General features: G+C 37.4%; 1 protein-coding gene across 1 annotated transcript in view; it reads left to right on the top strand.

The window, feature by feature from the left end:
* The window catches only part of Tusc3 (tumor suppressor candidate 3), a 157,705-nt gene that overhangs the window by 132,480 nt on the left and 10,005 nt on the right, over positions 1-15,220 (top strand). The window contains exons 7-8 of the mRNA XM_028768237.1: positions 8,883-8,946; positions 13,259-13,333. Of these exons, the coding sequence (XP_028624070.1) occupies positions 8,883-8,946; positions 13,259-13,333 (139 nt within the window). The remainder of the gene's footprint in view (positions 1-8,882; positions 8,947-13,258; positions 13,334-15,220) is intronic.

Consider the following 15,220-nt stretch of genomic DNA (forward strand, 5'->3'; position numbering starts at 1 on the left):
TATAGACAGAAGGCTTCACAGGGTTCTACCTCCTGTTTTGTTCAAAGGGGAGAAGCAATTCTTCAAAGATAGCTTATTTCTCTAGCTGTCCCCAGCACCTTCAGCCCAGGGTGCTTTATGTTCTCCCTAAGTTTTCTAGCCCTGCCTGTCTCTACTGACTGTCTCAGGAGAGACAGGCTTCCAGCTGTTTGAGCTTCACTCTGTTTAAACTCTCTCCAGTCCGGTTTCTTTGTTGTTTGTTTTCTCCTTTTTCTTTCACTCACAGTGCATGTACAGCTAGTTTGATACTATATTTCAGGTAAAATTATAAGGAGCGATAGTGCTTTACTTCCATATTTAGGCCAGCACATTTACATAGAGGGACCAGAATTAGACCGTGCCTGACCTGGGACAAGAGCTCAGCTGAGGCTGAGTTTCTTTCAGTCTGCTGGTGGGCTCCCGTCCATAATGGGCTTGGTTAAGGACTCCTGTCATTTTCACTCTGTCTCTTAGGCTGCCGTGGAACATCTGAATGCTAAACATGATGACTGGAATCAGAAATTTGGGAGATTCATTAATGTTATTTGTTGATATTTGTACTTGATAGTTTTGTGTCAACTTGACACAAACTGATGTCATCTGAAAGGAAAGAAATTCAGTTGGGAAAATAACTCCGTAAGATTCAGCTGTGGAAAGCATTTTGTAATGTAAGGCATTTTCTTAATTAGTGAGTGACAGGAGTGAGCCCAGCCTATTGTGCATAGTGCTATCCTGGGTTCCATAAAAAGGCTGGGCAAGCCTGTAAGCAACACCCTTCCATGACCTCTCCATCAGCTCCTGCCTCCAGGTTCCTGCTCTGTTTGAGTTCCTTCCTGACTTACTTCAATGATGAAAGGTAAAATGAAAATGTAAGCTGAATAAACCCTTTCCTCCCAACTTGCTTATTGGTCATGGAGTTTCATCACAGCAATAGAAACCCCAATATTACCTCCCTGATTAGTGTCAGGGAGTTGATTTTGTTTAATTTGTAGCCATTACTCTATATTAATCTTAAATTCCTTCATTTGCAATGACAGTTCTCAGTTCTTTCATTGTGTTAAAGAGCATACTAGAAAAATGTTTCTTCTGAGTTTCTAAAATACATGGTTACAATATTGTGGTTTTTTGTTTGTTTTTTAATTTTTTTATCTTTTTTACAATATTGTTGCTTTCAAGAAATCCTCCAACAAAATGAATTACAAATTCTGTCCCACTGCCACCTGTTTCTTAGATCGCACTCTGTGGGTAAATACCCATCGTTTGTTTGTTTGTTTGTTTTTGGGTGTTTTGTTTGTTATTTTAAGAAAGTCTCTCATGTCAAATTAATGTACGTATATCCGAGATTTTTTATGAGAAATACTTCATAAGATCAGCCTTTGTACACATCAAGTAGAGTGTCACAATTACGGAACCTTTGGGAATATGCCTGAACCAGGTAAATGTTTAACATTCCACCATGGGTCATATAAGTTCAGCCTAGAAGACTAATAAAAAGTGCCACTAAATTTTTAGGTAACAATAGATTCATGGTTGTTACTAACACTTTGCAGCTACAGTGTACTATAGTGGCAAATAATTGAAGTTAATCATAGTTTTCATGAATAGTTTCTATCACTTTTAGTTTGAGCCAATTATTTAATGAAGTGCATAGAAAGTTCAAGCACACGGTATGAACAACCGCTAGGGAAATCAAACACTGAAAGGAGATAATACCTGTTTGTTCCTCTTCTGTTACACAAACCCAGAAGGACTTGACCTGGCCGTGTTATTGTCTACAGCTCATCTGCTGTGCAGTGTAGCTGCCTATAAAACTAATCCTGCCTAGAGAAGGTGATGTGATTTGAGGAATACAAAGAAGGCTCCAAGGATAGGACTGGAAACTCGTAGGAGATAAGGGAGCCTTTCACCAGAACACCAGTGAGGATTTGCAGCTCATTTTACGTAGTGATCTTGGAGTCCCAGGATGTGTCCTCGGCTCCCCCTGCTTGCAGGCCTTCATACCATTCCTCCTCTTCTCTCTCCGTTCACACTTGTTTAGTTTGTTTGCATGCTCTTTTCTAAAGGCTCAGTTTGGTTCTACCTTAGGCAGGAACACACAGTGAGATGTTCTTAGCTACCTTTAAAGTTTTAAATACTGTGCAGTCCCTTGTCTGTCAGGTCTCTACAGAACAAAAGTATCCATTCTCGACCTTTAGTAAATATTTTGAGAAATTGAAAAAGAAAGAATATTATTTCCTTTATTCTGTATAACTTGGCACTCAGAAGAACCTCAGGACCATTGTCTAACTACATTTCTACTAGATGGTGATAGGGAATGCTGTCTTGAAGTGGAATTAGCAGATGGCATGCTCTAAATTGTTCTCTTAACACAAATTTGTGAGTTGACATGTAAACAACAACCCCCAGTTGGCTACATTTAGAAGTCTTGCTTTCAGGAAGTAGAGATGAGAAGGTCATGAAGGTCATAAAGACCTTCTTATGGTGGCTTTATGAGCAGAAAGAATAGCCATGGCCCACTGTACAAGACACACACACACACACACACACACACACACACACACACACATGCACACACACCCCTACACCTGACAGTTCATCAAGGAATTCATGTGAGAGAGATATAATGTGGAAGTGGCTGTCTTGAAACCAAGCCAAGGGCGTTGCCCCTTACATTCCAGTCCTACTGGTACCTTTATCTTAAAGTTTTCAGTCTCCAGCCTGTATGACTCCCACCCAGGTCCATAGGTGGTTTATTTGTTTGTTTGTTCACTTGACTTGGCAATCTGAGCAAACTGAGACACATTATAAACGTAATCAATTCTGACTTACAAAGAAAAAGCATCTACATTTTATATAGGCTGTGTGGTCAGCAGTTCTGTGGTATTCCTAGTAGAAACTCTTGAGCAACCAAAAGGATTTCAAATACCTTTAAGATTAAATCCCAGAAGGCAACCTATTTTTCCATATCCATGCAGCTAGAACTAACATTTCGGATTTGTTGTCAGAGAAAATATGGAAATATATTTTGTTACGTTTTATGTTCTTTTTTATATTCTGGCAAATTACTTTCTCTTTTTCCTTCCTTCCCTCCTTCTTCCCCTCCCTCCCTTCCTCCCTCCATTATTGTCCTGCTCTTCCTCTTCTTCCTTCTTTCTCTTTTGGCTATCATAACAATTTCTATACTGAGAAAGAGAGCTTAAAATCACATGCTGGATAACTGATATTCTTAGCTTTTGAGTCTAATGTCAAGTCTAAGTTGCGCTTGTGTTGGGAGGTTAGTAATGCAGGAATGTAACAGGTGCTGGGATTCATTGGAGTACTTTACATGATGCCTCCAAAGATGAAGAGAGAAATGACATGTAAGGTGTACTAAAAACTCTAAGAGATTAGACAGTTTATGAAGAGGGTGAGAAGGAATGCCAACAGTATTTTCCTAGAATTTGACCAGCTCTTGGCTCATTTTACCATAAGCTGTTTTTAAAGAAAAGGAAGGAACAAGCCAGATGCAATAATACAAACCTACAATCCCAGCGCATGGGATGCAAACAGGAGGGTCAGGAGCTCAAGGTCATCATCTCCTCTACGTAGTGAAGTGAGGTCAAGGCTAGCTACCCTGGGATATATGAGGCCCTATCTCAAACAGTCAACAGAAGAAGGGAAAGGGGGAAGGAGTGGGGAGAGAGGGAAGGAGCAAAGGTGTTCTGTGATTTTTGACCTTAAAATAAGAGGATCTATTACTTGAGTAACAGCTAGCATTGTCTATTTCTAGCATTTGACTTTGACCATGGCTTGGTTTTGAGATAGTGTAACCCAGATTAGCCTCAAGCTGTCTTCTGTTTAGCCTGAGTACTAGGCTTAGAGCCATGTGGTACATACCTGGCTTTGTTTTCCTCTCATATTTTAGAGGTCTTTAATCATAAAATACATGTATACAAGTGAAAAAATGAAAATCACATACCTAGAAACTGGTTTAAACAGACTTAATTTTTCTAGTAAAGAATTTAGGAAAGGAAGTAGATGCTGGAATATAATTTTTTCCAGTGTTTTTGGTTCTTCTTCAGGTTAATGTTTAACTTTGCTCCAAAATATGTTTAACTAAACAGACTCTATTGAAACTCTTAAGACATCTCATCTTTTATTTGCACATGTGATACCAGCTTAAAGAGAAGCTTGACTAAACTTTAAAGGATATTTTTTCGTGGTGAAAACAATTTAACCAAGACATTGCCTACTTTTACATGTCTAATAATACACATAAGCCAGTGGACAACAGTTTTTCCATTTGATCCTATGACTAAGGGAATAAGTAATTTCAAATTAAGAAAATAGTATAATCCCATTATGTATTTTTACATTTTGCTTGGCAGACTTAAATCTGCTGAATTTTTATTCTGTATAAGTAGGCTTTAAATAAACCCTGATAGTGTACATTTAGAGGATGATTTATATGAACTGTTCTTTTAATTTTATGTTCCATATTCTTTGATGTATTCAGTACACTCACTTAAGTGAACAACATTTATAATATACTGCATCACCAGAATTTCTGTGTCTGGGAAATTATGTGCAGTAGCAAATATATTACACTTTTTTTTTTACAAAGATATTCAAAGTCATTATCTTTATAAACCTAAGTTAACTATACTTTTCAGAATAGATTACAATTAGCTAATTTTATTTCTTTCTTCAACATGAGAGAATATGTAAATGAACACCTTGTGTTAGCTTTAAAAGAATCATGACTTGATATTCTTTAAGTTTAAAATCCATGCATCAATTAAATAGAAATCTTTAGGTCCAGCTTAAATCTGTGTGTGGTAGGTTAATCTGAATTGTAGTCATAGTCATAGTGAAGCCCATCTGCAGACAAAGGATGTCAGGTGAGGTTTCTGGAGAGGTCTGGATTCATATTCCTCTTTGCTCTTTCTTTGTTTGCCACATGGTTCTTAGTGGGAGCCACTGCTCTCCCTGGAAGACTTTACTAGCCATGTTCTTGGAGTTTAAATGTGGAATGCCTATTAGTTACTCATTAAAAAAAAACAACAACAAATTCATGCTAGTTAATTAAATCCTAAAATACCATGTTGCTTCTGGCCTTAAAGTAATGTTGAAGAATAAAAACCATCGATGAAGATCAAGTGGCTGTTCAGGATTCTCAGTATCACCTTTTCATAATATCAGCCCAACCAACTAATTTCACATGAAAAATACAATGAATTGATTAATCGTAAGTACTTAACCACGTTTATTTGATGTTTACATGGTAGAAGCTAATGTAGTGGTGTCCGTTTGAGTATTTTTCCAGTATACTCCAGAATGTGCAGTTTCTCTTATCTCAGGGAACAGCACCTTGATTTATCCAGTTGTTCTGGTTAAACTGGACATGGTCATTGCATTTTTTCCCCTATTTCTCCTCTCTTTCTGTTGCTATAGAGTGACAGATACTATATTAATAACGTAATAGAGCATTCTTGTACTTAATTTTATGGGCGCCTATTAAGGTATATTCTATCCTCTTCCCTAAAGTTGACATAGTTGAGTTTAATTGACTTGTTTGTGGCAAGGTTCATAGTTACAGATTCAGAACATTCTGTGGTGCCACAGATGCTATACGTCCATTATGAGAATTGATTACTCTAAGGGCCAAACACATGTGCTTTGTTCTTTTGTTTTCATTTTTCTTTTTCTTTCTTTCTTTCTTTCTTTCTTTCTTTCTTTCTTTCTTTCTTTCTTTTTTTTTACTTTAGTACATACAAATAACGTTAAGCACAAGTCTTTGGTACTGTGACTGGAAACAGACAGTGCATTCTGTGGTTAGATGTTTCTTGCACGCATTTTGGAAAGCATTGGAGAATTCTGATAGGATCTGATGTGCTTTAAACAGGGTTAACTTGACTGACAAATAGACTGATAGGGTAGAGGCAAAGGAAATGAAGGAGGCTTTCTGTAATCTCAGCAAGGGGTGATGATTACTAAACTGACAGGAAATCTTGCACTTTATTCCTTAGGCACCTTTGCCAGTTCCTCCTGTAAGTGCTGACAGACACTGGATTGGGATGACTTTAAAAGTGGAGCCCGTGGTATTTTCTGATGACTTGATGCATGGGAGAGAGGAGAGAAAGGGGAAAAAAGACGCAAGAATGATTTCAAGGATTTAGCCCAAAAAATTGAGTAAATCAAGGTGCTGTTCTCTGAGACAAGAGAAACTGCACATTCTGGAGCAAAAAGGAAAGTGTATGGGAAATCTGTGCCTAGTCCTTGTAAGTTTCAGCCCACCAGGGGCTAGTGTCTATTCATGACAACAGGATGAAGTCAGAGTGCAATGTGAGAGCCATGCTGAAGTGCTTAGCTTGGGTGAGAATGCCTTGATACAGAAGAGCCACCCCAGAGGTTGGAGGTAGCTGAGCATTGACAACAAGGCTGCCATGAACCCTGAGGAAGAGGATCCAGGGATCAGCACGAAGGAGGAGGTGATCCAGTGGAGCAGTTTAGAAAGAGATGAAGTGAGGCAAGTGTGGGAAATGCTTCCTTCTCAATGCATTTGAGGGTTTGGTAGTGGTCGCTCCTCAGTGACCCCGACAGACCGTTTGATTTGAGAGGATTCTATAGCTTAGAACAAGCAGGAACGTTTTTAACCACTCGCTTAAAAAATGCCTTAATCTCTCTCCATTTTATGTTTCTAGAATAGACAATGTGTCATGCAGTTGTTACATAAGTTTGGGCATATTATCCTAAACTGATATATTCAGGTATTTTAGGCAGTTGCATAAATACTGACATTAATTCCTTTAAATTCCAATGATACTTACCTGAATGCCAATTAAGGGTTATTAACAAAAAAATATTTTAATCTTTGTTGGTATCATGTAGAAATTTACTAGTTGTACAATATGAAGCAAAAAATTAAATTCCTAAGTTCCATTTTATCATAAGGAGATGACATGTAACTACATTTTTTTTTTGCTAGTTAAAGGATTAAAATAGGAAATCATATATTCTTATCACATATTTAGCAAATAACAGCATACTATAACAAAAGCCCAAGTTTTGAATCACAAAGACCAAAGATTTCTTCATCTCTCATCTATAAAATGCTGTAATAAACCAGTTTACTAATATTATAGGACTCCTGAAATTTCTCTGTATGTTTCATGTGGAATTCTTAAGTACCTCGAACAGCATAAGCAGACCATAAATAGTAGCTAGTACTATACTCTTGTGGATATAACTGTTATAACTATGATTAAATTAGTAAAAAAATAAATAAAATAAAACCATCTGCTTTAATTGTAGCCAAACATGTCAACAATACTTTTTAGTATCTTATTTGCTTTGCTGGTTTTTTTTTTCTTTTAATAATTTCACCACTTTCATGTGTTTGTGAGGATCCAGGCCTATATGATCATCAGTGAGATTATTTTGTCAAAGTTATAATAGTGGCCATATGAGAACGTTAAATAGAGTCAGAAATGAATATAAATGATAGGACTTTAGAAATAAGTATATTAAATGAGAAGTGACTGATAAAGGGCTTTCTGAGACTGTGCTTAAAGAATGAAGATAGCAGCACACCTACAGATAAGGCCATGTACTGTGAAATACTTAGAGTGAGACAGAGAAACAAAGATGATTTAGATCAGGATTTTATACACACACACACACACACACATATGTATATATATGGAATAGACATGATAGCTCAGCAAGTAAGACTCTTGAAGAGCATGTCTGGAGACCTGCTTTTGAACCCTGGACCCGACACAAAGGTGGAGGAGGAAGGAAAGAACTGACTCCATAGAGCTGTGCTCTGACTTGCACAGGTGTCTCTAACATCATTTCTCCACCCACCACATGTTGTGTGCACCACCAACAATACAGAGTACCAAGACCAACACTGACGACAAAATACAGATGTTTCTTCGGAAAAACTTGCAGAAGCATCTGATTGAGCTCTTGATTTGAGTGATGAAAGAATACTGAATTTATTTTATGGTTTATCCAGGAGTGAACCAGGAAGGAATAACTGGTTCCTAAGCCTGCTCCTCATTAGCACACAGTGAGCTCTGCTGTTTGTTGTTGCAAAATAAGATTGAACAGAATACACTAGGTGACCTCTTAGGACTCAAATACAATCATGTACTATATATGATATAAAAATGAGGATTCATATTTGTATTGCAGTATGCTATTTTTTTTCAGTGTGGAAAACTTGAGACAAGGACCATTAAACAACTCTCTAGAAAGGGTAACTCCTTGGGGACAGGAGCGATAGGGGGTAGAGAGGACAGGGGAGACCATTTGGGATGGCTCGTCAGAGCAGAGTACAGTGATATATATATGAGAAGGTCATAATGAAGGCTGTATGTATTGTATGCTGACTGAAAATATTAAAGAGAATAAGCGCATGGCAGAAAGCATCCATAAGGGATGATAAGAGAGTGCTTTAGGGTTAGAGATGTGCGCCTTGTAAGGTTAACTCCTTCTTCCAAATATTAGGAATGTGGGAAACAATGAATGGATGTTTTGCAGGTCAATTTTAAAGCAATAAACAGCAAAGTTAACTAGTGTGATAGCTAACTTAGGCTGCCCAGTGTCTTTACAAGGAACTCTTGTAGCGCCACTGCTGTCTGTGTTGTGTGTGTGGTAAAGTTGTTAAGTTTATACATGTGAGATAACTTTTGTATATCAGGTTGTTTTCTATAGTTTATGATAACATCCAATGTATTCACAGTTAACTACAATTTATTCAAAAGATTTATAAATAGGAACTTAATTGGTAGGTGACTGTATAGGTTACATACCTGACAAAACTGTGAAACAATTACTGTCCACCATTTGTAAGCTTTTGTTTTCTTCCTTTACAGAGCTACATCCATGGAAGCAGCCAGGCTCAGTTTGTGGCAGAGTCACACATCATTCTAGTACTGAGTATCCTTTAAAATACCAAGGGATGAAAAGGTAAGGAAGAGATTTGTGTTAACGAATCACTATTTTTCTGGCAGTACATTTCAAGACATTTAAAGTATTAACTCTTACAATAATTTTCTAATTCATATGTAATTATTTTGTCACACTATATTTTCTGTTATGCTGAAACATTTACAGATATTAAATGTCTTTTTCCTATTTCTTTTTGTCTATTTAATGTCAAAGTATTGATTTTAAGCTAGATTGATTATCTCTGCCTAGGTTGTAGCATGGTGTGAGTGGTGGTTGTGGGGGTGGGAGTGTGTGTATTTATATAATTTTCCTCTAATGGCATCTTAATGGCAGGGCAAATGTATATCTGATATCAACAGTAGGACAAAAGGCTATTACTTTTCGTCTACATGTACTAGATATGTACTAGATGCAATAGCACACATAAAGTGTGAGATTTTGTTTTTCCACTTGGAATTTCACTAGTCACAAATGGAACACAGAAATACATTTTATTGGTCAAAACAACCATAATTTCCTCCAAGTAGCAAGTTTCTCAACTATGAGGCATGTGTAGTGAGAAGTGAGAAGCTGGTTGTAGATCATCCATCACGCCGTGCCAGGAATTTTCCAAGGTTTCACTTCCTGGGTCATTGGCATTGAGGTGAGATTTAGCGTAGAACGACCCTTCACTAGTAGTGTGAAGTTGTCTATACAGATTTAGCAGTAATACATACAACAGTTAAAAGTCCCCATCCCCTTTATTCTCACAGTAGTGATTCTTTCTTAATTCTGTGTATTCCTACTCCAGAGAGAACTGGTAAGGGGATGGACAGAGTACTTTAAACATTAGTTTACACTTGTTAAAGCTAATAAAAGTTTCAGAAATCAATTTTGAAATTTTTCTTTTTAAAATTGTTCCCAATAATAGTTTATTTGTGGCTTAGAATTATTGGTATGAATATCTTTCTTTTATGTAAAATACATCATTAGATGAGGTCGCTTTATACAAAGCATGGCTAAATGCCCAAGAGAAAGCAGAATGAGTCTAGCGTCATAGGCTACAGATTTATATTCCCTGTCACTAGGCTGTTCTTCATCCTGCTGTGGTTTTGTTAACACAGAGGAAAAGGGAGAGGGAAAGCAGTTTGTTCTCTGAAGTGGTTGGAGAAGGTGATGTGAGAAGGAGTAAGCAGCCTCAGTATTGTGCAGGGTGTGTATCTGAAACACCTGGAATACCTAAGTCAAGTAAGGAGGTCACCAAAGAAACATGTATTCTGATGTCCAGATTAAGAACTTTAGATAGTGTCCATGGATATTGGTTCTGTTAATAAGTAAGTTGGAGTCAGTCATGGATTAGGGAGGAGTTCATGGGCATGGGTTCTCTTCCTGGTGAACTATTGGCAACTGATGGTTTGTGGAGATAGGCTGTCATTGTCTTCATTTATGTGTCAACTGGGTTCCAAACCGGTGACACATGAATGACCCATTAAGTTACAAAATAAAACAGAAAAATGTATATATAGGAAACTTGTGGGGATGATAGTAAACAACATACAAAAAACACGTATCAAGTTGTCAGAGAACACAGTCGATCAGTAAACAAGAGTTGGTTGCTAGAGTTACTGGGTAATTAGAATAGACCAGGCGTGGCTCAGTAGGCCTCCACTCTAAGGAAGTGGTACAGTAAAGGGGAAGGCACTTTTCATGAAGTCGGTTGGGATCGTTGGCAGAAATGTTGGTGTTGTCTCAGAATATAACCATGCTCACCGTGGCCCATGCCTCAGGACACAAAAGAATTGAGAGACCTTATTCTTGTGATATGGTAAAGCCTTTGTCACTTGTATATTAAGCCTGCTGTTACTTTATACTTTACATTATAGTACATAATGTTATGAATAGTTAGGAATCCCTTTATGGAAGAGACTGCACATCCTTATACCACTAAGATTCAATCTCCACTGAGACTATGTCTGTGAGCGTGTTCATAAACACAAATCTATATCTGTGGTTTTGTTTATGTACCATTTGACCCTGAAACTTTTTATATATGTCTTTTTGCTCATTAAAATCGGAGTATTAGTTTTGTATCACTTTCCTTACGATGTTATTGACAGATTTAAGATAGCTATTTGTCAGATATAATCGTGAAATGAATATTAATATTGATGTTAGTCTTAGTACATACATAATTCTAAAAATTTTATATTTTTAACATTTATAAAGATTTGATCAAATAGTACATGTAAATGTGTAGTACATGTAAAAGTAATTTGTATATAAATATATGAATACAAATGAATGCTAGAGAAAAAGATTAAAATTGAAATAAAGCTTCCTTAAGGATCATCATCTGTCGTATCCATTTGCAATGAAAGGTTTTTTTTGTTAAATAATGACAACAGAAATGAGGCTGAACACTAGAAACCCACCTGTGAGCAGAGGACAGGAGTTTTACTTCATTTCCCATTATGTATCATTGGCACTCTGTGAGTACAGACTAAGAGAATCCTTATAGGTAGATTATCCAAAACATTTTCTAAGAAATGAATTGGTACAATGTAGACTTACTCTCACATCAGCTCTGCAGAACAGTTTTCATAACAGAACGAGAGCTATGTGACTCAGGACTTTAGTGATGTTCAAACTTCAGTGGACTCAGGCCTGTGTGCTAGGACTGTCTTGAAAGTTTAGTTAGAACATGTGATGTATGATGGTGTAGGGTCGGGTAGACAGCACTCCACAGGGCTGTGGGGCTCACCTCTCATAATGTTCAGCACTAACAAAGAGTGGTTTGATTCCTAGTTTATTTTTTCTAGAAAAAGTTCCAATGCTATAATAGCTGGAATAGTTTGAAAATCATTTATAAAGAGAAGACATCAGAACATAAAAGAATAACGTGAGGAGTTGGGTATTAGTATCCGACATTGAGTAATGAGTCCTGGCACAAACTCAGATACAAGTAATATACCTGGCTAAGTTCAGTTATATAAATATTATCTCTGTGTAAACTACCTCATTGTGGGAATGTATACTCTACCTAACTTTACCTGACTTCCTCCATTTACGTAGGCGTAGCCTAGTGGTACAGTTTGCACTTTTGCTGATTAGGGATGAATCAAGAGACTTGGTGGTGCTGTGTTCACATATGCAACAGGAGAAATAAAGACGAGAAAGTCAGAATTAAGAAATGGAAGAAAATCTGAGCTAACATTCTATTGTTTTTCTCATTATTTGACATGTGAACAGATGCATACTATATATTTCCAGAATTGGTGAGTTCTAAAATCTTAGGAATAGATATTATTAAAAGTGTTTTAATAGCATGATACGATTGATTTGTGAAGTAGAGTGATCCCATCACTATAACCCCTGGCATCTTTGCCCATGGCCTGAGCAAACCCATGAGTTGTAAGCACATATGAAGTAGAGGAGTGGTGTCATTTGTCTTGTTGTCGTGATGAGCTATGTGACAAGAGCAACATTAAACAAGGGTTTGTTTTAACTCACTTTTTGAAGGAGATGCAGTCCATTATGACATGGAACTGTCAGCAAGACGTGGTCACATTGCATCTGCCTTCAGGTATCAGAGAGAGATTAGCACTGTGTTCGGCCAGCTCCATTACTTCTTTTCCTTTTTATTCTGTTTGGGATCCTAGCTCATAGGGCGGTGCTACACACATGCATAGTGGATCTTCTCCCTTCCAGTAAGCCTCTGAGATGTGCAGCAGCCCAGGCTGTCTCTTTGAGATTGTAAACCTAGACAAGTTGACAGTGAATACAGATAGCAACTAGCATGGCTGTTGTTCATGCTTCAAATGTCAGGGTCAAGGGCCTTCTCAGTTGGTTAGATCGCACCGTCATATGCTTGCTTGATTATGTACGGCTTATATAAGTGACTGTTTTTGCTACATGAGTCAGGTATTTAGAGTCATGAAGTAATACTTTTGAAATTCAAGAAAAACTACATGTATATGCAGAGAGATGCTATGAAAATGGAAAAATTAAAAAGGAATCATGACAAATATATTCTAATAGTCTCGAATTGCCAATAATGCGTGTTACTGTAACTAAAGTTGTGTATATTTTATGAAAACTGAAATTTTATAACTGGTTTTAAAAAACTGTATAATTCATATGTATTATGAAAGTCTGAAAAATCAAGGCAAACTCAAAGATTGGTAATTGCAATATACAAAGAATTGATTGTCCTGTTCACATTTGTCCTTTATCCATTCTGGAACATTATATTTAGATCCAGGAAAAAAGAATAGCAGATTTTATTCGCACCTGTCTGTGGTTTCCTTGACAACTACTGTAGATGCTGCTATCACCATGGGGATGGTTCTTCTAAATGAAGCAGCAACTTCCAAAGGGGATGTCGGGAAAAGACGGAGTGAGTTGATGTTGCTGTATTTGTTGTTCTGTTTTATTCTTAGGATATATTTCATTCAGAGGGGAAACAGAACAGCCCTTCCTAAACACAGGCTTCCCTAAGAAGGAGTCTGTGCTACAGGAGTTAAGGTTTTGTTTTACTTTTTTCTTTATTGACTGTATGTGAGAATGAACTTAAAAAACAGCTCTTCCAAAATGTCATTTGGGTGCTTTCTGCCTGGTACATGCACAAGAGAGGGAGGTGGCATCACTCTGTCAGGGCTGCTCTGGCCCATTTCTGCTACAGTTAGTCTCTGCTGGGACATCCTCACTGCACAGATGGACAGTCTTGAGAGATTTTATTGGCAGTAATATATTTTTATGTCATGAAACTCAGGGATCTCAGGGAAGCCAAGGCAGAAGTGGGAGCTGCTGCCGAAGCATCTTTTGTGCACAGACACTTGATTAGTGTCCAGTTACCTCACATCTTTTACTGACATTTAGGAGCACATGGGGGTCTCTGTTCCAGGAAAGGCAAGAACTGCCTTTTCCAAGGACTTAGCTGTTATTGCTTTCATCTGATTTACAACCCTGTCAGATGTCAGATAAAGTTTAAGCAAGGAAACTTATCCTTTGATGGGACTGTTCCATCTCAAAGGATTGTGGGAAAGAACTAATGGATGCTGCTACAAGCAGAACAGAGTGTCTGGGGAATGTCTTCTGCCCAGATAATGGTGGGTCAGGAATGCACAAGAGCTTGAGGAGGGGTTTCCTGTCACATAGCTTTTGACGGTTAATGTCATGGTTTTCTAAAGCAAATAATTCAGCAAATATAGCTACAGTGTGCAGCTTCTCATTTTATTTTATAATCCTTGAACTTGTTTCACCTAAATTTTGATATAAAAAGCACTTATGTCCCCAAAGAATATTAGTTAAAATATTTAAAATAATCTAGATTTGAATTCCTTACAGTATTATTAAGTATTGCGTGTTAAAGAGCCATAGAGACTTCTGAGTACTTAACAGCATGAAGTATTGAAATGTGAGGAGACAGTGTAGAGCTGGCCTGGCTTCAGTGTTCCTCTGATGATTCTTTACTAATATAAGGAAACTCAGAACTGAGGCTCATTGCCTTAAGCATGGTGACGTCAGTAAATGCTGTGTCTTTGGATGCTGCTCTTGGGATGGTCAAGGCATTTACATGTGCTTATATATTACTATTCTATCCTCTGATCTAAATTATAGTGAGGTATGCAATGGGTTGTTTAACCTCACATCTGAGATAAATTGATACATATGAAAACATTGCCTTGAACTGCCATCTTCAAAGATGGGCTGTTGTAGCGCCTGTTCCCTTTAAGTCTGCTTCTGGTATTGAATTGTACAACCCCTGAGATTATCTCTGTTGCCCATGCAGCAGAGTGTGGGCCTCATTGAGGCCTCTCTCCTGCGGTTACATCACAGCCCTTCCATTCCCATCCTGAGATTCTAGAGTAGCAATATTTTGATCTCACTACATAGAATCACACTAGTGCATCTGTTTGCTTAATCACAGATGTGGAACCTCATTCTCCACTGTTCTATTCCTCTTCTAAACAGAACCATTAGAAAATAAAAGAAAAAAATGTGGTAGAAAGTGCTATTGAGAATGTATGAAATAAAAAGCTCTAAGCTTACTTAGAAAGTTGGAAGGAATTATTACAAACTATATAAGCTGGTTTGGTATCAGCCATACTTGGATAATATGTGGCATTTGAAATGGTATTTTACTTTATTATTGGGGAGTATTCATGTGAAGCTAACAGATCAGTGATGTCAAAACAGAAGTTGTGGCTGAATTCTACTAAATGCTCCTGATGTTTGATCATTTCTACTGCAAACAGCAATCGATATTTCTGGAAAAAAAAAA

Source organism: Grammomys surdaster, unplaced genomic scaffold (genome assembly GCF_004785775.1).
Source record: "Grammomys surdaster isolate TR1022 unplaced genomic scaffold, NIH_TR_1.0 185, whole genome shotgun sequence".
Lineage (NCBI taxonomy): Eukaryota > Metazoa > Chordata > Mammalia > Rodentia > Muridae > Grammomys > Grammomys surdaster.